Raw genomic sequence first — 24140 nt, 5'->3', positions numbered from 1 at the left:
TGATGAGGATGTAACCGGATGTGGTGATTGGGGGGGGGATCAATTGCATAAAATTTCATAATTTAATTTGATAATATTTTTTTTAATGATCAAATTAATGCATAAGGGGACCACTTGTGTCGAGGGTCACATGCCATCGTAACCGGGCCGTGCATTTATAAAAGTATTCACTCAATCTTATGGTAAGACAGTTTGTGAGGAACAACAAAAGAAATCTGTTGGTGTGAGATAGAACAGAGAGCTTACCTGTCCTTTTTCCAGCGTAAAGGTTACGGGAAGTGAAAGGTGGCTTTCCAAGGTACTGTCTGGTTGCAAAGGAAGGTAGGTCGAGTAGCTGGGAACGGACTTTTGAGAGCCGCTCACCCTCACGTTCGTCAACTGTGGAAGAAAACATCCCGTTTAGAATGACATTTTTAATTAGATGACGTTCACTTAAAAAATCTAAATTTAATCATTTTAAAATTACTCGAACATTTTCTTTCACCACTGTAGTAAAATCATAGTTCATCGACATTCACTTATAATCCTAGATTTAATCATTTGAGAGTTAATCAAAAATTAAGTTTCACCATTGTAAACTGTGATAAAACCTTAGTTTACCTACATTCACTTCACTTACAAATCTAAATTCAATCATTTGAGAGTCACTCAAAAATTGCGTTTTATCACTGTAATAAAGCCTTAGTTCACACCGACATTCACTTACGAATCTAAATTTAATCATTTGAGAGTTAATCAAAAATTAAGTTTCACCATTGTAAACTGTGATAAAACCTTAGTTTACCTACATTCACTTCACTTACAAATCTAAATTCAATCATTTGAGAGTCACTCAAAAATTGCGTTTTATCACTGTAATAAAGCCTTAGTTCACACCGACATTCACTTACGAATCTAAATTTAATCATTTGAGAGTTAATCAAAAATTAAGTTTCACCATTGTAAACTGTGATAAAACCTTAGTTTACCTACATTCACTTCACTTACAAATCTAAATTCAATCATTTGAGAGTCACTCAAAAATTGCGTTTTATCACTGTAATAAAGCCTTAGTTCACACCGACATTCACTTACGAATCTAAATTTAATCATTTGAGAGTTAATCAAAAATTAAGTTTCACCATTGTAAACTGTGATAAAACCTTAGTTTACCTACATTCACTTCACTTACAAATCTAAATTCAATCATTTGAGAGTCACTCAAAAATTGCGTTTTATCACTGTAATAAAGCCTTAGTTCACACTGACATTCACTTACGAATCTAAATTTAATCATTTGAGAGTTAATCAAAAATTAAGTTTCACCATTGTAAACTGTGATAAAACCTTAGTTTACCTACATTCACTTCACTTACAAATCTAAATTCAATCATTTGAGAGTCACTCAAAAATTGCGTTTTATCACTGTAATAAAGCCTTACCGACATTCACTTACGAATCTAAATTTAATCATTTGAGAGTTAATCAAAAATTAAGTTTCACTACTGTAATTAAAACCTGTTCTTTCATAAGGTAAAAAATAAAAGAAAGGGAATATTTACTATGGGTTCAAAATTTAAGTTTCATTACTGTAATTATACCTTAGTTCTTCAGTAAGGTTTTAAAAAAAGCGAAAGTTCACAACGGGTTCAAAAATTAAGTTTCACTACTGTAATAAAACCTTAGTTCTTCAATAAGGTGGGAAAAAAAAAGAAAGTGAAAATTTTTGCAACGGGTTTAAAAATTAAGTTTCACTACTGTAATAAAACCTTAGTTCTTTAATAAGGTAAAAAAAAAAAAGAAGAAGAAGAAGAAATTGAAAACTTACAGCGGGCTCAAAAATTAATACTTTGTTTAAAAAACGTATATTTTAGATAAATTATGAAAAAATGTAAACGATATTATCGATTTCAATTTAAATGAAAGTGAAAATGAGTTTAATCACATGAAAAAAGTTTTGCTCACCTTGAGTACATGATCTTTCTGCGATTTGGCGCTGATGGCAAGTTCAGCATTGAGCCTGGATCGGGCGGTTTGTGCGCTGATTCCGGCGATGCCGGCGCTGATGTCCATTGTCAAGTTGTAGTAGTGGATTTTTCCCACTTGGAACACTAGAGAAAATGAGCGGAAACATGAGATTTATTATTTGACCGTTCATTTCTGAGATCAATTAAGACACTTAAAAGGTGTGTAAGTGTCAAAAATAGAAATTTAGAGGTAACTGGGTAAAGTGATTAGAGGAACACCAGTCTGTTTTACGGCAAGAGATTTTTGTGAGATCTCTGAAAATTTCTGCTATCCAAAGAGATTTTTAATGCTTAAAATCTTTCTTTTGTCTCTTACGTCGCTTTGCTTCGCTTTCAAATGGTATATTTATGTGAGTAGAATCATAAAATTATTTTATTCAATAACAAGAGTGGTGAGCAGGGTTGTAGCACTGGTGCAGGTGAAATTAGTTGATGCTTTTTTCTGTATTAAGGGTAAGCATACTTTTTTAGTATTATAATTAGGCTAGTGGTACTCGCACGGCTTTGCCCGTAGTAGAAAATTAAAAGATCATTTGGTTTGCCTGTATATTTACAAATAATGAAAGATGAATTTCTCGCCAGTTTGCTACGTTAATTTGCTCGCCCGTGTTATGGTAATTTGCTCGTCCACGTTATGATAATTTCCTCGGTAAAATGTTCTTAAAATTGGAATAGAAAAAGAATAAAATCGAATTTTCAAAAACTCGCTTCGAGGTGCTCACTCCTATGCTACGAACTGATGTTGTTCCGAATTTCATGGAAATCGGCCGAACGGTCTAGGCGCTATGCGCATAACAGAGATCCAGAGACAGACTTTCGGCTTTATTATTAGTAAAGATTATCTATCTTCACTTAAAATTTATTAGCATGAGCAGACGATTTTATTGTTTAAATTAATTTTAATTTCGTATTTATTTTTACCAGAATGGCAATAGGCGATGTTTTAACGATTAGAAAAAGAAGTATAAGCTAGCTCGTTTTACGTAAATTCGATGGAGCATCAAGTATAGGATTCTCCGTTTGTTCCTTTTTATTTGTTAACAAATATACAGAAATAAATATTTATCAAGTATTTAACTTGTTGTAAAAGTTTTCTTCCTGCCATTAAACTACACTGGCCACACTATTTTGACTAATTTCCTCCAATTAGAAATAGGCATACTTACTGGGACCAAGAAGCTTGTGTTGGGAAGTATGGTAGGCATCTGGAAAGAGAAATAAAACATTAAATACTTATAATGGTTGAATAATTTGCAATGAAGCCGTATTTTAGCTGAAATTATATGCATTTAAATTATGCTTTGACAATTATATCAGCAAAAAATGTCATATACAATAGCATAAAATTAACATCCGCATGAATTGCTATTACATTTTGTTTAAAATACGTAATTTTAGTCATAGAAATACGTAATAGATGATCTAAAAAAGTTGTTGACTACAAAAGAAGAGTAATACTGATTCATCATTTTAAAAAACTCGTTTAGGAAGATCTTTAATAAAAAAAAATTGCTTCAAAATTAGAAAATATATATATATATGCATAAATACAGTTACAAGTGCTTAGTAATCACTTTAGAAGTTTTAAATTTCTGAACTGTAAAATTTTATTATTTTCAGTACAGCAACAATTATCTAAACTTAAGCATTTCTAATTTTCTAAAAGATATTTACGAAAATATTCAAAAATAGAGTTTCAAGTAATTGTATTAATAAGTTTGAAATTTGGAAATTAAAAAAATAATAAATAAAATAATGTAATTTACTTGTAACAAATAAACTTGCTCAAAATGTAAAAATTACTTTTAACGTTAAAGTTAACTAGCTACATAGATATATATTTAAAAGGTTAGAATAATACTAATAAAACTGCTTTCGTTGTCATAGAAGCATATTTCAGCTTTTTTCTATATATGTGTTGCTTAAATGAATCCCTGTTTTCTCGAGAAAAAGTTAGGAAATTTGAAAAGCAGCGATGAAGGAAGGCAAATTGTAATGAAAATTGCATTTACTCGTTTCAAAGCTACCAAGGAATGTCCAGAAGTAATGTTACATTACAAAAATTGTTGATGAAACTGTATGAAGAAATATTCAAATGTAAAGACAACTATAGTGATATTACAATTTCTTAGACTGGCATGTTGAGCATGATTTATTCGTACCCATTATTCGAAAGGCTATTTAAGATAATAACTTAAAAAAATTGTTAATTTATTTTATAAGACCCCTCTACCCATTAAAAAGACGTGGGTATGCACTTTTCTATTTCAAAATTAAATTATTAACTGTTAGAAAGGACTGGAATATTAATTAAACTTTAATACCACTAAAGCCATTTTGAGCTTAAGTTTACATTGTGAATGCAGTTGCTCAAAATAAAATTAACTTCTCCAATAGATGGAAAATTTTTATTGCTTAAATATTATCGATTAGTTTTATTTTTATTCATTTATTTAATTTAACCATTTAATTTATTTATTTATTTTCAGGAAAAACAATTTGATCTTAAATCGTAAGAAGAATTTAAAATTTCTTCGCGCCAACATGAACCAACATTTCTCTGCTCCAAGATTTTTCACTCAAGTTGTGCGAATGTAAAATTCAACTGAGGCAATATAGTTTATACTTATGCAAATGCACGATTAAAATTTTTAAATTCATATGTTTAATCATAATATAAAATATTGAATTTCTTTGAAAAATTGATTATATATTTTTTAATTTTTACCATATAGCTCGAGAAGTTATCAACAATATTCATTATTGTTATTACTTTTTGTAACAAAAAAATTAAATTTTGAGTTTTAAATTTTTGAAAGTTTAAAATTATTTTAAATTTTAAAACTAATGTATTTTATAGTTTGAGTAATGTTTAATGGTTCTTAAGTTGTAGTTTTAAAATATATAGGTTAAATAATGATTGTAACTTGACTTAAACGATTACTCCAAATATCGTTTGGCGATTATCAATCAATCAATCACAAGAGGCGTTCTTACCTGCTGCCACGCAGAGGAGCAACGCTGTCGCCACTAGAAGCTTCATCTTGGCCTACGTTCGGAAGGCGAGCGTGGTCAACCCTTAGAACACCCCACCTTTTATACTATCCCGCATAATGCATACCTTCGCATTTTCGAATACATTCTAAGACATCGAGTCAGCTAAATCGGAATTACCTTCTAAAATTACGTTGATAACCGCGATATCGGGGGAAATCAAAAAACTTATAAAATCTAGAGACTTGATTGTTTATGCAAAGAATCTGTGGAAGCGCTTATATTTCTCAGAATCGAATATCTGTCGATGCCGGGAAGGGGGAAAAAATATTCCTCTACAGTTCTCAAGGTCAGACGAGATAATTTGCATTTTAATTATTCACTCCGATTCAGATCTAAAATCGAAGTTTTAAAAAACAGGACCGTCCGAGGGGTGGGGCGGGGGTGTGCAGGGCCGCAGAGAGCCAACTCGTGCCCCTCCCGCCCCCAAAAGAAGAAAAAAAAGAAAAGAGGGGAAAGAAGAAAAAGAGGGGGAGGAAAGAAAGGGGAAAAAGGAGGTGAGAGAAAAATCAAAACTGCTTAACTAGAAAACAATTAACTCTATTTTAAGTGCCACTAGTTAATACCGAAAGTGTAAATTTTACTTAATCTCAACGTTTTCTCAAATTCGGAGCTTCTCCCCCCCCCCCCTTTTCTTCATTTCTTTACTTTCTTTCTTTCATTTCTTACTTTTTTTTTCGTCAGTGTCGCCGGGCCCTCCCAAGACCAGGGCCCTTAGTTTCCGACTATTCTGACATGGCCTCTCGTTGGGCCTGGGGGTGCGTTCGCCCCAGGCGCCAAGATATGAGAGGGCGCCGTAAACTGAGCCTGCATCACAATTTTGTTTTTCTTTTCTTTTCTTTCCTTTTTTTTTTATTAAGTATTTTTCTCAAATAGTTTTTAAACTGCTAAAACATTATGTTTAATTCCTATCTTTCATGATACACGAAGAAAACATGTTCAACTATGTAATATGGCCATTTTAATAATGTTTTGGGAAAATGTTGTAGAGTCTGTTTTTACCATAACTATTTAATTCATTGTTTGATTAGCACGTTATTTTAATTTCTGATTGTGTGGCGCTAGGACTAACTCAAAATAAAATAATGTGCTAATCAAGCAATGAATTAAATAGTTATGGCAAAAAATTCATGTTTTAGACTTTATACATAACTGTCCAAAACACTCTGAAATGACCCAATAATTAAAATGTTATCATTAACATTGAAAATGTTAGGCACTTTACCATAATACGCCCTCTACAACTGTTAGCGTGACTTTAGTGACTTAAAAAGAAAACCCAAGTTCATCTTAGGAAGTATTTTATAACCAGCTTCATTTATGTACGTGGAGGGGGGGGGGGTGCCGTTGTCTCTAAAGACAACTTTGGGGAAAAGAAAAGGAAAAAAAAATCTGCTACTCATATGAATCTTTAGGGTCATTCCATAGAAATGTCAACCTCAACCTCAGAAATTTTTTTTCAACAGAGCCCTAATTGTGACTTATCATTTCATTCAGCATACTTTCTAGTACATTAATCCAGTAACAGTTTGCAAAAATTTCATTCGGTATTTTTCTTCTAGCTCTAAACGTGCGAGGTTGTAGAAAAGGCTTAAAATACGCTAAAAACATGCGTCTAAGTTTTCTTGTGTAACGTAAAATTTTTTGCAAATTTTTAAAAGAACTATTTTTATTCTCAAAGATTAGATGTTGACCCAATAAAATTGACTGTTCTTTTTGCATACATTATAAGATAAGTATTTTAATTAGTTTGGTTATTTCACTGAAAATATTTACGTTACGTTAGTCACGAAAATGAACTATTTTCTGCATAAAAACTAAACCAGATGATTGAACCAAACATCACTTTTTATTTTCTTACATCTATGTCATATCTACTTAAAAAGTGCAAAATATTTATTTTTGTATCAGTTGATATAAAATAATTAGTGTGACTAACGTAACATTTGAGATGTGACTAACGTAACAGTTTGCATGTGACTAACGTAACATTTTAAAAATAACTGCTAATATTTAAAACTTATTTAATTTAATGTACATTTTCATGAACAATTTTGAATAAGTAGGCATTCTATATTGATAAAAAACATAAAGGGTGAAAAATACCAGTAATATTACATTGTAGACCTTCTGTCTATTTAGAAAAATACTTTTTTAAAGGTCTTTAAAAATATACTTTCAATTTAAAGAATTATTATTAAAAAAAAAGGGGTGAGTAAAGCAAAATGAGTACTCTGCTGAATGTGCGTGCATTCAACACAAGAATCCAAGCTAAATAATTAAGAAAATAGAAAGACAGTTTTAACAAAGAAGAGCGTCTTTTTTTTAGAAAATACATCTCCACCTATTATTAAAATGAAGTAATGGCAGCTCGTTGGAAAACATTTGAAGATGTTACATGATACAGTGAGAATAAGCACTGCTGCCATATATTTCAGAAAATGCAAGAATGATCATTTAGAAATTCAAACATTTGCGGTGATATCCGGAATTGAAATTCATTCTGCAAAAATGTTTGAATATTTTTTTTTCAATGTTTCATTTTGATTCAGGATGCACAACACTATTCGTTTGATGAATCAGTATAACTTAAAAAATAATATGCCGTTGAAAAGTACTGCGGAGTTTCTTACGACAATAACTAGTATATCGGCAGAATACTAGAATTTGGTGAAACTATCAACCTGTATAAAGTTAATTTTAAAAAGAGAGATATTTAGAATTTAATTAGCCCAAAAATGAGGTTATTCAGTTAGTAAAAGCAGTTTTTTTATTTGTTTATTTTTTTCTCACATTCAAATTGAGTTAATTGAACTGAATTCTTCCATTCAATTTTTCACATTAATGTAGAAAAAAAGTAAATAAAGAACCGTAATGCAACACAAAGGAGGTTCCTAAAAAGTGTAAAAGTAATATAAGAGCAAAAGATTAATTACAAAAAGTGTTTTATATGCATTCAATGCTTGTTATCCGATGGTTACGTTAGTCACACACAGTTTTTCGTAAACGCACCAGTAAGGGCCAAAAAAGATTTATATGTAATAAATCTGTAGTATATTTTTAAAAATAGACTGTTTACCTCTTACAAATATATCGGCCAATTTTAAATGCCTGCGTAACTTTCAGAAAAATTTTCCTCGTAACATAAGCATTGTTTCTCAGGGTTGCAAAAATGTTACGTTAGTCACGATGCCTTTTTTGGCAAAAAAAATACCTGCCAGCGCTTATTTTGCTTCAAATTCTTGGTAGAAATGAAAAATAGTCACTTTGTACAATTTAAATCTTCATATTAAATCAAAAAACATTTATTTTTACTCCCGGTGTAAGTAAAAAGAGTAAGAAAATCAGCTGCGAATGTTACGTTAGTCACTATGGAATGACTCTTTACTAATAATAGAGCTGAAAGTCTCTCTGTCTGGATGTCCGGAGGATGTCTGGATCTCTGTGACGCTCATAGCGCCTAGTCCGTTCGGCCGATTTTCATGAAATTTTTGCTCAAAGTTAGTTTGTAGCATGGGGGTGTGCACCTCGAAGCGATTTTTCGAAAATTCGATTCTTTTTCTATTCCAATTTAAGAACAAAATTATCATAAGATGGACGAGTAAATTACGAAATTATCATAACGTGGAACCGTAACATGGGTACAAGCCAATTGGCGAGAAAATTCACCATACATTATTTGTAAATATACAGGCGAACTAAAAGATCTTTTAACTTTTCTACTACGGGCAAAGCCGTGCGGGTACCACTAGTCATTAATAAAAAGAAAAATACTATTATATACACTTAATACACTTAATATTATGCAGATCCTCATTTTTATGAAATTGTGTATAATGGCAGTTCTATGCAACACTGACTGGCACTTACAGAACAAAACAATAAGTATATCAACACAAAAAAATATGTATTTATAAAGATCTTTTCCCCTGATTTGACGTTGTTCGCAGCTGAATGTATTGTTATTAGGGACTGCAATACCGGACCAAAATTGCAATAACGGTATTCGGTATTTTCTAAAACGTGATACCGTAGCACCGGTATTAATACCGGTATTAGAAATTTCTCAAAAATGATCAAAAACACGTTTTTTCGTTGTCCATAATTTTGTTCAAAAAGTGCAATATTTATAAAAAATCTATTGTGGAAAATATAAAATGAAGGAACAAATGTCGTAATGTAAAATAAATAACAGTTAGAAACATAATGCATCTTATGAATTTTCACTGAGCCTGGAACTTATTTTAGAGCACAAATTTCCTGTAGTTAAAATACTCTTTCTGAATTCACGCAGGTCGCTGGCACTGTTAATAATGCGCAATACACCTCCTCTAATTCCTTCATCTTCAAATAATTCACTCTCTTGCCTGCTGGTTTTGGATAATATATTTTGTGGGGGGGGGGGGGGTGAGTTTCTTTGTATTGTGTGTAATATATATATATTTTTAATTGATAGCTAGTTGTAGTTTTTTTTTCGAGAGACAATTCATTTATAATATTAACATCATCGTCAGGGATATTTCTTCTTGATGAAGATCGGTTTGAGGAAAAGGGGAAGAGCAGAATGAGGGATCTATGTAGTTTTGCCTGTTGAAATTAAAATTGTATAATGCAATGTAGTTAAATTTAGAGCAACACATTATAAAAATGCAAAAGTATTTTATAAAAATTAAAATGAACTGATTTTAATTAATGATTTTGTTGAAAAAATCACTTGATTCAAATCAATTGATTTTAATCTATGATTTTATTTTTTAATCACTTGATTTGAGTCATGATTTTAATTATGGTTTAAATCAAGATAACCCTGATAAAAACCAATAAAATAATTCGTTATCATTTTTAAAAATTAAAATTTTTTGTTGTTTTAAAATTACTTAAAAAGATAAACGTATCACCTGCAAAAAAAAACTGAAAATTTTCAGGCCTGTGTAATTGATATCTCTTTTAATCCAGTATTTTCTCACTTAGAAAATACCATGCCTTGCCTTCAATCTTCGAGTTGAACCGAACCATTGCTTCGGTCACTCGTCTGGTCAGTGCTGATTCTACATTAGCTACCAGTTTGTTTGGCACTCTTGGCTTCCTTAAGAGGTTTTCCACCTCCAGCTCAGTCACTCCTATGCCGGGCTGATGAGTGCTAATATGCACGAAGCTGCAGTCCTCGGCTGAAATGACTGAGCTGACAGTGTATTTCATGTATTTATGCCTTAGCCCTGGCTATAGGGCGGTAACTTACTGAATATACCTGCCTTGCCGTCAATCTTCGAGTTGAACCGAACCATTGCTTCGGTCACTCGTCTGGTCAATGTTGATTCTGTCTTAGCTACCAGTTTGTTTGCCACCTCTTGGCTTTTTTAAGAGCTTTTCCACCTCCAGCTCAGTCACTCCGATGCCGGGCTGATGAGTGCTAATTTGCACGAAACTGCATTCCTCGGCTGGAATGACTGAGCTGGCGGTGTATTTCATGTATTTATGCCTTAGCCCAGGCTATAGGGCGGTAACTTACTGAAAAAAAAAGTTTTAGTAGGTTTCAAGAATATTTTTCCCCTGAAAAATAAAAAAAAGTGAATAACTAACAGCACATTATGCAACACGCAAACATACGCGCACACACGCAGGCTTTTATATTTTCCTCTCCGCTTCATCCTGTAAATCTCCGTTTTTCACAAAAGTATGATGGTTGAGGTGAAGCCAACCATCGAGAAGGGATAAAATGGAAGGAGTGAAAACTTTCATTCGTAAACCAAAGACACCAAGGGTTTATATTTTCCTCCGCTTCATTCTGCAAATCTCGCTTTTTCACAAAAGTATGATAGTTGAGGGGAAGCCAACCATCGAGAAGGGATAAAATTGAGAGTGAAAACTTTCATTCGTAAACCAAAGACACCAAGGGTTTTTATATTTTCCTCCGCTTCATCCTCTAAATCTCGCTTTTTCACAAAAGTATGATTGTTAAGATGAAGCCAACTATCGAGGAGGGATAAAATGGAGGGAGTGAAGACTTTCGTTCGTAAACCAAAGACACCAAGGGTTTATATTTTCCGCCGCTTCATTCTGCAAATCTCGCTTTTTCACAAAAGTATGATAGTTGAGGGGAAGCCAACCATCGAGAAGGGATAAAATTGAGAGTGAAAACTTTCATTCGTAAACCAAAGACACCAAGCGTTTTTATATTTTCCTCCGCTTCATCCTCTAAATCTCGCTTTTTCACAAAAGTATGATTGTTAAGATGAAGCCAACTATCGAGGAGGGATAAAATGGAGGGAGTGAAGACTTTCGTTCGTAAACCAAAGACACCAAGGGTTTATATTTTCCGCCGCTTCATTCTGCAAATCTCGCTTTTTCACAAAAGTATGATAGTTGAGGGGAAGCCAACCATCGAGAAGGGATAAAATTGAGAGTGAAAACTTTCATTCGTAAACCAAAGACACCAAGCGTTTTTATATTTTCCTCCGCTTCATCCTCTAAATCTCGCTTTTTCACAAAAGTATGATTGTTAAGATGAAGCCAACTATCGAGGAGGGATAAAATGGAGGGAGTGAAGACTTTCGTTCGTAAACCAAAGACACCAAGGGTTTATATTTTCCGCCGCTTCATTCTGCAAATCTCGCTTTTTCACAAAAGTATGATAGTTGAGGGGAAGCCAACCATCGAGAAGGGATAAAATTGAGAGTGAAAACTTTCATTCGTAAACCAAAGACACCAAGGGTTTTTATATTTTCCTCCGCTTCATCCTCTAAATCTCGCTTTTTCACAAAAGTATGATTGTTGAGGTGAAGCCAACTATCGAGGAGGGATAAAATGGAGGGAGTGAAGACTTTCGTTCGTAAACCAAAGACACCAAGGGTTTATATTTTCCGCCGCTTCATTCTGCAAATCTCGCTTTTTCACAAAAGTATGATAGTTGAGGGGAAGCCAACCATCGAGAAGGGATAAAATTGAGAGTGAAAACTTTCATTCGTAAACCAAAGACACCAAGGGTTTTTATATTTTCCTCCGCTTCATCCTCTAAATCTCGCTTTTTCACAAAAGTATGATTGTTGAGGTGAAGCCAACTATCGAGGAGGGATAAAATGGAGGGAGTGAAGACTTTCGTTCGTAAACCAAAGACACCAAGGGTTTATATTTTCCGCCGCTTCATTCTGCAAATCTCGCTTTTTCACAAAAGTATGATAGTTGAGGGGAAGCCAACCGTCGAGAAGGGATAAAATTGAGAGTGAAAACTTTCATTCGTAAACCAAACACACCAAGGGTTTTTATATTTTCCTCCGCTTCATCCTCTAAATCTCGCTTTTTCACAAAAGTATGATTGTTGAGATGAAGCCAACTATCGAGGAGGGATAAAATGGAGGGAGTGAAGACTTTCGTTCGTAAACCAAAGACACCAAGGGTTTATATTTTCCGCCGCTTCATTCTGCAAATCTCGCTTTTTCACAAAAGTATGATAGTTGAGGGGAAGCCAACCATCGAGAAGGGATAAAATTGAGAGTGAAAACTTTCATTCGTAAACCAAACACACCAAGGGTTTTTATATTTTCCTCCGCTTCATCCTCTAAATCTCGCTTTTTCACAAAAGTATGATTGTTGAGGTGAAGCCAACTATCGAGGAGGGATAAAATGGAAGGAGTGAAAACTTTCATTCGTAAACCAAAGACACCAAGGGTTTATATTTTCCTCCGCTTCATTCTGCAAATCTCGCTTTTTCACAAAAGTATGATAGTTGAGGGGAAGCCAACCATCGAGAAGGGATAAAATTGAGAGTGAAAACTTTCATTCGTAAACCAAACACACCAAGGGTTTTTATATTTTCCTCCGCTTCATCCTCAAAATCTCGCTTTTTCACAAAAGTATGATTGTTGCGATGAAGCCAACTATCGAGGAGGGATAAAATGGAAGGAGTGAAAACTTTCATTCGTAAACCAAAGACACCAAGGGTTTATATTTTCCTCCGCTTCATTCTGCAAATCTCGCTTTTTCACAAAAGTATGATAGTTGAGGGGAAGCCAACCATCGAGAAGGGATAAAATTGAGAGTGAAAACTTTCATTCGTAAACCAAAGACACCAAGCGTTTTTATATTTTCCTCCGCTTCATCCTCTAAATCTCGCTTTTTCACAAAAGTATGATTGTTGAGATGAAGCCAACTATCGAGGAGGGATAAAATGGAGGGAGTGAAGAAACACCAAGCGTTTTTATATTTTCCTCCGCTTCATCCTCTAAATCTCGCTTTTTCACAAAAGTATGATTGTTGAGATGAAGCCAACTATCGAGGAGGGATAAAATGGAGGGAGTGAAGACTTTCGTTCGTAAACCAAAGACACCAAGGGTTTATATTTTCCGCCGCTTCATTCTGCAAATCTCGCTTTTTCACAAAAGTATGATAGTTGAGGGGAAGCCAACCATCGAGAAGGGATAAAATTGAGAGTGAAAACTTTCATTCGTAAACCAAACACACCAAGGGTTTTTATATTTTCCTCCGCTTCATCCTCTAAATCTCGCTTTTTCACAAAAGTATGATTGTTGAGGTGAAGCCAACTATCGAGGAGGGATAAAATGGAGGGAGTGAAGACTTTCGTTCGTAAACCAAAGACACCAAGGGTTTATATTTTCCGCCGCTTCATTCTGCAAATCTCGCTTTTTCACAAAAGTATGATAGTTGAGGGAAAGCCAACCATCGAAAAGGGATAAAATTGAGAGTGAAAACTTTCATTCGTAAACCAAAGACACCAAGGGTTTTTATATTTTCCTCCGCTTCATCCTCTAAATCTCGCTTTTTCACAAAAGTATGATTGTTGAGGTGAAGCCAACCATCGAGGAGGGATAAAATGGAGGGAGTGAAGACTTTCGTTCGTAAACCAAAGACACCAAGGGTTTATATTTTCCTCCGCTTCATTCTGCAAATCTCGCTTTTTCACAAAAGTATGATAGTTGAGGGGAAGCCAACCATCGAGAAGGGATAAAATTGAGAGTGAAAACTTTCATTCGTAAACCAAACACACCAAGGGTTTTTATATTTTCCTCCGCTTCATCCTCTAAATCTCGCTTTTTCACAAAAGTATGATTGTTGAGGTGAAGCCAACTATCGAGGAGGGATAAAATGGAGGGAGTGAAGACTTTCGTTCGTAAACCAAAGACACCAAGGGTTTATATTTTCCGCCGCTTCATTCTGCAAATCTCGCTTTTTCACAAAAGTATGATAGTTGAGGGAAAGCCAACCATCGAAAAGGGATAAAATTGAGAGTGAAAACTTTCATTCGTAAACCAAAGACACCAAGGGTTTTTATATTTTCCTCCGCTTCATCCTCTAAATCTCGCTTTTTCACAAAAGTATGATTGTTGAGGTGAAGCCAACCATCGAGGAGGGATAAAATGGAGGGAGTGAAGACTTTCGTTCGTAAACCAAAGACACCAAGGGTTTATATTTTCCTCCGCTTCATTCTGCAAATCTCGCTTTTTCACAAAAGTATGATAGTTGAGGGGAAGCCAACCATCGAGAAGGGATAAAATTGAGAGTGAAAACTTTCATTCGTAAACCAAAGACACCAAGCGTTTTTATATTTTCCTCCGCTTCATCCTCTAAATCTCGCTTTTTCACAAAAGTATGATTGTTGAGATGAAGCCAACTATCGAGGAGGGATAAAATGGAGGGAGTGAAGACTTTCGTTCGTAAACCAAAGACACCAAGGGTTTATATTTTCCGCCGCTTCATTCTGCAAATCTCGCTTTTTCACAAAAGTATGATAGTTGAGGGGAAGCCAACCATCGAGAAGGGATAAAATTGAGAGTGAAAACTTTCATTCGTAAACCAAACACACCAAGGGTTTTTATATTTTCCTCCGCTTCATCCTCTAAATCTCGCTTTTTCACAAAAGTATGATTGTTGAGGTTGAAGCCAACTATCGAGGAGGGATAAAATGGAGGGAGTGAAGACTTTCGTTCGTAAACCAAAGACACCAAGGGTTTATATTTTCCGCCGCTTCATTCTGCAAATCTCGCTTTTTCACAAAAGTATGATAGTTGAGGGGAAGCCAACCATCGAAAAGGGATAAAATTGAGAGTGAAAACTTTCATTCGTAAACCAAAGACACCAAGGGTTTTTATATTTTCCTCCGCTTCATCCTCTAAATCTCGCTTTTTCACAAAAGTATGATTGTTGAGGTGAAGCCAACTATCGAGGAGGGATAAAATGGAGGGAGTGAAGACTTTCGTTCGTAAACCAAAGACACCAAGGGTTTATATTTTCCGCCGCTTCATTCTGCAAATCTCGCTTTTTCACAAAAGTATGATAGTTGAGGGGAAGCCAACCATCGAGAAGGGATAAAATTGAGAGTGAAAACTTTCATTCGTAAACCAAACACACCAAGGGTTTTTATATTTTCCTCTCCGCTTCATCCTGTAAATCTCCGTTTTTCACAAAAGTATGATGGTTGAGGTGAAGCCAACCATCGAGAAGGGATAAAATGGAAGGAGTGAAAACTTTCATTCGTAAACCAAAGACACCAAGGGTTTATATTTTCCTCCGCTTCATTCTGCAAATCTCGCTTTTTCACAAAAGTATGATAGTTGAGGGGAAGCCAACCATCGAGAAGAGATAAAATTGAGAGTGAAAACTTTCATTCGTAAACCAAAGACACCAAGCGTTTTTATATTTTCCTCCGCTTCATCCTCTAAATCTCGCTTTTTCACAAAAGTATGATTGTTGAGATGAAGCCAACTATCGAGGAGGGATAAAATGGAGGGAGTGAAGACTTTCGTTCGTAAACCAAAGACACCAAGGGTTTATATTTTCCGCCGCTTCATTCTGCAAATCTCGCTTTTTCACAAAAGTATGATAGTTGAGGGGAAGCCAACCATCGAGAAGGGATAAAATTGAGAGTGAAAACTTTCATTCGTAAACCAAAGACACCAAGGGTTTTTATATTTTCCTCCGCTTCATCCTCTAAATCTCGCTTTTTCACAAAAGTATGATTGTTGAGGTGAAGCCAACTATCGAGGAGGGATAAAATGGAGGGAGTGAAGACTTTCGTTCGTAAACCAAAGACACCAAGGGTTTATATTTTCCACCGCTTCATTCTGCAAATCTCGCTTTTTCACAAAAGTATGATAGTTGAGGGGAAGCCAACCATCGAGAAGGGATAAAATTGAGAGTGAAAACTTTCATTCGTAAACCAAAGACACCAAGGGTTTTTATATTTTCCTCCGCTTCATCCTCTAAATCTCGCTTTTTCACAAAAGTATGATTGTTGAGGTGAAGCCAACTATCGAGGAGGGATAAAATGGAGGGAGTGAAGACCAAAGACACCAAGGGTTTTTATATTTTCCTCCGCTTCATCCTCTAAATCTCGCTTTTTCACAAAAGTATGATTGTTGAGGTGAAGCCAACTATCGAGGAGGGATAAAATGGAGGGAGTGAAGACTTTCGTTCGTAAACCAAGACACCAAGGGTTTATATTTTCCTCCGCTTCATTCTGCAAATCTCGCCTTTTTCACAAAAGTATGATAGTTGAGGGGAAGCCAACCATCGAGAAGGGATAAAATTGAGAGTGAAAACTTTCATTCGTAAACCAAACACACCAAGGGTTTTTTATATTTTCCTCCGCTTCATCCTCAAAATCTCGCTTTTTCACAAAAGTATGATTGTTGAGATGAAGCCAACTATCGAGGAGGGATAAAATGGAAGGAGTGAAAACTTTCATTCGTAAACCAAAGACACCAAGGGTTTATATTTTCCGCCGCTTCATTCTGCAAATCTCGCTTTTTCACAAAAGTATGATAGTTGAGGGAAAGCCAACCATCGAAAAGGGATAAAATTGAGAGTGCAAACTTTCATTCGTAAACCAAAGACACCAAGGGTTTTTATATTTTCCTCCGCTTCATCCTCTAAATCTCGCTTTTTCACAAAAGTATGATTGTTGAGGTGAAGCCAACCATCGAGGAGGGATAAAATGGAGGGAGTGAAGACTTTCGTTCGTAAACCAAAGACACCAAGGGTTTATATTTTCCTCCGCTTCATTCTGCAAATCTCGCTTTTTCACAAAAGTATGATAGTTGAGGGGAAGCCAACCATCGAGAAGGGATAAAATTGAGAGTGAAAACTTTCATCGTAAACCAAAGGACACCAAGCGTTTTTATATTTTCCTCCGCTTCATCCTCTAAATCTCGCTTTTTTCACAAAAGTATGATTGTTGAGATGAAGCCAACTATCGAGGAGGGATAAAATGGAGGGAGTGAAGACTTTCATTCGTAAACCAAAGACACCAAGGGTTTATATTTTCCGCCGCTTCATTCTGCAAATCTCGCTTTTTTCACAAAAGTATGATAGTTGAGGGGAAGCCAACCATCGAGAAGGGATAAAATTGAGAGTGAAAACTTTCATTCGTAAACCAAACACACCAAGGGTTTTTATATTTTCCTCCGCTTCATCCTCTAAATCTCGCTTTTTCACAAAAGTATGATTGTTGAGGTGAAGCCAACTATCGAGGAGGGATAAAATGGAGGGAGTGAAGACTTTCGTTCGTAAACTTTCGTTCGTAAACCAAAGACACCAAGGGTTTATATTTTCCACCGCTTCATTCTGCAAATCTCGCTTTTTCACAAAAGTATGATAGTTGAGGGGAAGCCAACCATCGAGAAGGGATAAAATTGAGAGTGAAAACTTTCATTCGTAAACCAAAGACACCAAGGGTTTGTTTCCTCCGCTTCATCCTCTAAATCTCGCTTTTTCACAAAAGTATGATTGTTGAGGTGAAGCCAACTATCGAGGAGGGATAAAATGGAGGGAGTGAAGACTTTCGTTCGTAAACCAAAGACACCAAGGGTTTATATTTTCCGCCGCTTCATTCTGCAAATCTCGCTTTTTCACAAAAGTATGATAGTTGAGGGGAAGCCAACCATCGAGAAGGGATAAAATTGAGAGTGAAAACTTTCATTCGTAAACCAAACACACCAAGGGTTTTTATATTTTCCTCTCCGCTTCATCCTGTAAATCTCCGTTTTTCACAAAAGTATGATGGTTGAGGTGAAGCCAACCATCGAGAAGGGATAAAATGGAAGGAGTGAAAACTTTCATTCGTAAACCAAAGACACCAAGGGTTTTTATATTTTCCTCCGCTTCATCCTCTAAATCTCGCTTTTTCACAAAAGTATGATTGTTGAGGTGAAGCCAACTATCGAGGAGGGATAAAATGGAGGGAGTGAAGACTTTCGTTCGTAAACCAAAGACACCAAGGGTTTATATTTTCCTCCGCTTCATTCTGCAAATCTCGCTTTTTCACAAAAGTATGATAGTTGAGGGGAAGCCAACCATCGAGAAGGGATAAAATTGAGAGTGAAAACTTTCATTCGTAAACCAAAGACACCAAGGGTTTTTATATTTTCCTCCGCTTCATCCTCTAAATCTCGCTTTTTCACAAAAGTATGATTGTTGAGATGAAGCCAACTATCGAGGAGGGATAAAATGGAGGGAGTGAAGACTTTCGTTCGTAAACCAAAGACACCAAGGGTTTATATTTTCCGCCGCTTCATTCTGCAAATCTCGCTTTTTCACAAAAGTATGATAGTTGAGGGGAAAGCCAACCATCGAAAAGGGATAAAATTGAGAGTGAAAACTTTCATTCGTAAACCAAAGACACCAAGGGTTTTTATATTTTCCTCCGCTTCATCCTCTAAATCTCGCTTTTTCACAAAAGTATGATTGTTGAGGTGAAGCCAACCATCGAGGAGGGATAAAATGGAGGGAGTGAAGACTTTCGTTCGTAAACCAAAGACACCAAGGGTTTATATTTTCCTCCGCTTCATTCTGCAAATCTCGCTTTTTCACAAAAGTATGATAGTTGAGGGGAAGCCAACCATCGAGAAGGGATAAAATTGAGAGTGAAAACTTTCATTCGTAAACCAAAGACACCAAGCGTTTTTATATTTTCCTCCGCTTCATCCTCTAAATCTCGCTTTTTCACAAAAGTATGATTGTTGAGATGAAGCCAACTATCGAGGAGGGATAAAATGGAGGGAGTGAAGACTTTCAAACCAAAGACACCAAGGGTTCGTAAACCAAAGACACCAAGGGTTTATATTTTCCGCCGCTTCATTCTGCAAATCTCGCTTTTTCACAAAAGTATGATAGTTGAGGGGAAGCCAACCATCGAGAAGGGATAAAAACCAAAGACACCCAAGGGTTGAGAGTGAAAACTTTCATTCGTAAACCAAACACACCAAGGGTTTTTATATTTTCCTCCGCTTCATCCTCTAAATCTCGCTTTTTCACAAAAGTATGATTGTTGAGGTGAAGCCAACTATCGAGGAGGGATAAAATGGAGGGAGTGAAGACTTTCGTTCGTAAACCAAAGACACCAAGGGTTTATATTTTCCGCCGCTTCATTCTGCAAATCTCGCTTTTTCACAAAAGTATGATAGTTGAGGGGAAGCCAACCATCGAGAAAGGGATAAAATTGAGAGTGAAAACTTTCATTCGTAAACCAAAGACACCAAGGGTTTTTTTTCATATTTTCCTCCGCTTCATCCTCTAAATCTCGCTTTTTCACAAAAGTATGATTGTTGAGGTGAAGCCAACTATCGAGGAGGGATAAAATGGAGGGAGTGAAGACTTTCGTTCGTAAACCAAAGACACCAAGGGTTTATATTTTCCACCGCTTCATTCTGCAAATCTCGCTTTTTCACAAAAGTATGATAGTTGAGGGGAAGCCAACCATCGAGAAGGGATAAAATTGAGAGTGAAAACTTTCATTCGTAAACCAAAGACACCAAGGGTTTGTTTCCTCCGCTTCATCCTCTAAATCTCGCTTTTTCACAAAAGTATGATTGTTGAGGTGAAGCCAACTATCGAGGAGGGATAAAATGGAGGGAGTGAAGACTTTCGTTCGTAAACCAAAGACACCAAGGGTTTATATTTTCCGCCGCTTCATTCTGCAAATCTCGCTTTTTCACAAAAGTATGATAGTTGAGGGGAAGCCAACCATCGAGAAGGGATAAAATTGAGAGTGAAAACTTTCATTCGTAAACCAAACACACCAAGGGTTTTTATATTTTCCTCTCCGCTTCATCCTGTAAATCTCCGTTTTTCACAAAAGTATGATGGTTGAGGTGAAGCCAACCATCGAGAAGGGATAAAATGGAAGGAGTGAAAACTTTCATTCGTAAACCAAAGACACCAAGGGTTTTTTTTCCTCCGCTTCATATTTTCCTCCGCTTCATCCTCTAAATCTCGCTTTTTCACAAAAGTATGATTGTTGAGGTGAAGCCAACTATCGAGGAGGGATAAAATGGAGGGAGTGAAGACTTTCGTTCGTAAACCAAAGACACCAAGGGTTTATATTTTCCTCCGCTTCATTCTGCAAATCTCGCTTTTTCACAAAAGTATGATAGTTGAGGGGAAGCCAACCATCGAGAAGGGATAAAATTGAGAGTGAAAACTTTCATTCGTAAACCAAAGACACCAAGCGTTTTTATATTTTCCTCCGCTTCATCCTCTAAATCTCGCTTTTTTCACAAAAGTATGATTGTTGAGATGAAGCCAACTATCGAGGAGGGATAAAATGGAGGGAGTGAAGACTTTCGTTCGTAAACCAAAGACACCAAGGGTTTATATTTTCCGCCGCTTCATTCTGCAAATCTCGCTTTTTCACAAAAGTATGATAGTTGAGGGGAAGCCAACCATCGAGAAGGGATAAAATTGAGAGTGAAAACTTTCATTCGTAAAATCCAAACACACCAAGGGTTTTTATATTTTCCTCCGCTTCATCCTCTAAATCTCGCTTTTTCACAAAAGTATGATTGTTGAGGTGAAGCCAACTATCGAGGAGGGATAAAATGGAGGGAGTGAAGACTTTCGTTCGTAAACCAAAGACACCAAGGGTTTATATTTTCCGCCGCTTCATTCTGCAAATCTCGCTTTTTCACAAAAGTATGATAGTTGAGGGAAAGCCAACCATCGAAAAGGGATAAAATTGAGAGTGAAAACTTTCATTCGTAAACCAAAGACACCAAGGGTTTTTATATTTTCCTCCGCTTCATCCTCTAAATCTCGCTTTTTCACAAAAGTATGATTGTTGAGGTGAAGCCAACCATCGAGGAGGGATAAAATGGAGGGAGTGAAGACTTTCGTTCGTAAACCAAAGACACCAAGGGTTTATATTTTCCTCCGCTTCATTCTGCAAATCTCGCTTTTTCACAAAAGTATGATAGTTGAGGGGAAGCCAACCATCGAGAAGGGATAAAATTGAGAGTGAAAACTTTCATTCGTAAACCAAAGACACCAAGCGTTTTTATATTTTCCTCCGCTTCATCCTCTAAATCTCGCTTTTTCACAAAAGTATGATTGTTGAGATGAAGCCAACTATCGAGGAGGGATAAAATGGAGGGAGTGAAGACTTTCGTTCGTAAACCAAAGACACCAAGGGTTTATATTTTCCGCCGCTTCATTCTGCAAATCTCGCTTTTTCACAAAAGTATGATAGTTGAGGGGAAGCCAACCATCGAGAAGGGATAAAATTGAGAGTGAAAACTTTCATTCGTAAACCAAACACACCAAGGGTTTTTATATTTTCCTCCGCTTCATCCTCTAAATCTCGCTTTTTCACAAAAGTATGATTGTTGAGGTGAAGCCAACTATCGAGGAGGGATAAAATGGAGGGAGTGAAGACTTTCGTTCGTAAACCAAAGACACCAAGGGTTTATATTTTCCGCCGCTTCATTCTGCAAATCTCGCTTTTTCACAAAAGTATGATAGTTGAGGGGAAGCCAACCATCGAAAAGGGATAAAATTGAGAGTGAAAACTTTCATTCGTAAACCAAAGACACCAAGGGTTTTTATATTTTCCTCCGCTTCATCCTCTAAATCTCGCTTTTTCACAAAAGTATGATTGTTGAGGTGAAGCCAACTATCGAGGAGGGATAAAATGGAGGGAGTGAAGACTTTCGTTCGTAAACCAAAGACACCAAGGGTTTATATTTTCCGCCGCTTCATTCTGCAAATCTCGCTTTTTCACAAAAGTATGATAGTTGAGGGGAAGCCAACCATCGAGAAGGGATAAAATTGAGAGTGAAAACTTTCATTCGTAAACCAAACACACCAAGGGTTTTTATATTTTCCTCTCCGCTTCATCCTGTAAATCTCCGTTTTTCACAAAAGTATGATGGTTGAGGTGAAGCCAACCATCGAGAAGGGATAAAATGGAAGGAGTGAAAACTTTCATTCGTAAACCAAAGACACCAAGGGTTTATATTTTCCTCCGCTTCATTCTGCAAATCTCGCTTTTTCACAAAAGTATGATAGTTGAGGGGAAGCCAACCATCGAGAAGAGATAAAATTGAGAGTGAAAACTTTCATTCGTAAACCAAAGACACCAAGCGTTTTTATATTTTCCTCCGCTTCATCCTCTAAATCTCGCTTTTTCACAAAAGTATGATTGTTGAGATGAAGCCAACTATCGAGGAGGGATAAAATGGAGGGAGTGAAGACTTTCGTTCGTAAACCAAAGACACCAAGGGTTTATATTTTCCGCCGCTTCATTCTGCAAATCTCGCTTTTTCACAAAAGTATGATAGTTGAGGGGAAGCCAACCATCGAGAAGGGATAAAATTGAGAGTGAAAACTTTCATTCGTAAACCAAAGACACCAAGGGTTTTTATATTTTCCTCCGCTTCATCCTCTAAATCTCGCTTTTTCACAAAAGTATGATTGTTGAGGTGAAGCCAACTATCGAGGAGGGATAAAATGGAGGGTGTGAAGACTTTCGTTCGTAAACCAAAGACACCAAGGGTTTATATTTTCCACCGCTTCATTCTGCAAATCTCGCTTTTTCACAAAAGTATGATAGTTGAGGGGAAGCCAACCATCGAGAAGGGATAAAATTGAGAGTGAAAACTTTCATTCGTAAACCAAAGACACCAAGGGTTTTTATATTTTCCTCCGCTTCATCCTCTAAATCTCGCTTTTTCACAAAAGTATGATTGTTGAGGTGAAGCCAACTATCGAGGAGGGATAAAAATGGAGGGAGTGAAGACTTTCGTTCGTAAACCAAAGACACCAAGGGTTTATATTTTCCACCGCTTCATTCTGCAAATCTCGCTTTTTCACAAAAGTATGATAGTTGAGGGGAAGCCAACCATCGAGAAGGGATAAAATTGAGAGTGAAAACTTTCATTCGTAAACCAAAGACACCAAGGGTTTGTTTCCTCCGCTTCATCCTCTAAATCTCGCTTTTTCACAAAAGTATGATTGTTGAGGTGAAGCCAACTATCGAGGAGGGATAAAATGGAGGGAGTGAAGACTTTCGTTCGTAAACCAAAGACACCAAGGGTTTATATTTTCCGCCGCTTCATTCTGCAAATCTCGCTTTTTCACAAAAGTATGATAGTTGAGGGGAAGCCAACCATCGAGAAGGGATAAAATTGAGAGTGAAAACTTTCATTCGTAAACCAAACACAACCAAGGGTTTTTATATTTTCCTCTCCGCTTCATCCTGTAAATCTCCGTTTTTCACAAAAGTATGATGGTTGAGGTGAAGCCAACCATCGAGAAGGGATAAAAATGGAAGGAGTGAAAACTTTCATTCGTAAACCAAAGACACCAAGGGTTTATATTTTCCTCCGCTTCATTCTGCAAATCTCGCTTTTTCACAAAAGTATGATAGTTGAGGGGAAGCCAACCATCGAGAAGGGATAAAATTGAGAGTGAAAACTTTCATTCGTAAACCAAAGACACCAAGCGTTTTTATATTTTTCCTCCGCTTCATCCTCTAAATCTCGCTTTTTCACAAAAGTATGATTGTTGAGATGAAGCCAACTATCGAGGAGGGATAAAATGGAGGGAGTGAAGACTTTCGTTCGTAAACCAAAGACACCAAGGGTTTATATTTTCCGCCGCTTCATTCTGCAAATCTCGCTTTTTCACAAAAGTATGATAGTTGAGGGGAAGCCAACCATCGAGAAGGGATAAAATTGAGAGTGAAAACTTTCATTCGTAAACCAAAGACACCAAGCGTTTTTATATTTTCCTCCGCTTCATCCTCTAAATCTCGCTTTTGCACAAAAGTATGATTGTTGAGATGAAGCCAAAACT

General features: G+C 36.2%; 2 protein-coding genes across 2 annotated transcripts in view; one reads left to right on the top strand and one right to left on the bottom strand.

Moving 5' to 3' along the window:
* The window catches only part of LOC129229731 (uncharacterized), a 29739-nt gene extending 24663 nt beyond the window's left edge, over window positions 1-5076 (bottom strand). The window contains 4 exon segments of the mRNA XM_054864098.1: window positions 247-378; window positions 1945-2090; window positions 3173-3211; window positions 5004-5076. Of these exon segments, the coding sequence (XP_054720073.1) occupies window positions 247-378; window positions 1945-2090; window positions 3173-3211; window positions 5004-5049 (363 nt within the window). The 5' untranslated portion in view covers window positions 5050-5076.
* The window catches only part of LOC129230622 (isochorismatase domain-containing protein 2-like), a 106502-nt gene that overhangs the window by 70306 nt on the left and 12056 nt on the right, over window positions 1-24140 (top strand).

Source organism: Uloborus diversus, chromosome 9 (assembly GCF_026930045.1).
Source record: "Uloborus diversus isolate 005 chromosome 9, Udiv.v.3.1, whole genome shotgun sequence".
NCBI lineage: Eukaryota > Metazoa > Arthropoda > Arachnida > Araneae > Uloboridae > Uloborus > Uloborus diversus.
Note: the sequence above shows the minus strand (reverse complement) of the source record. Positions and strands in the feature narration are given on the sequence as shown.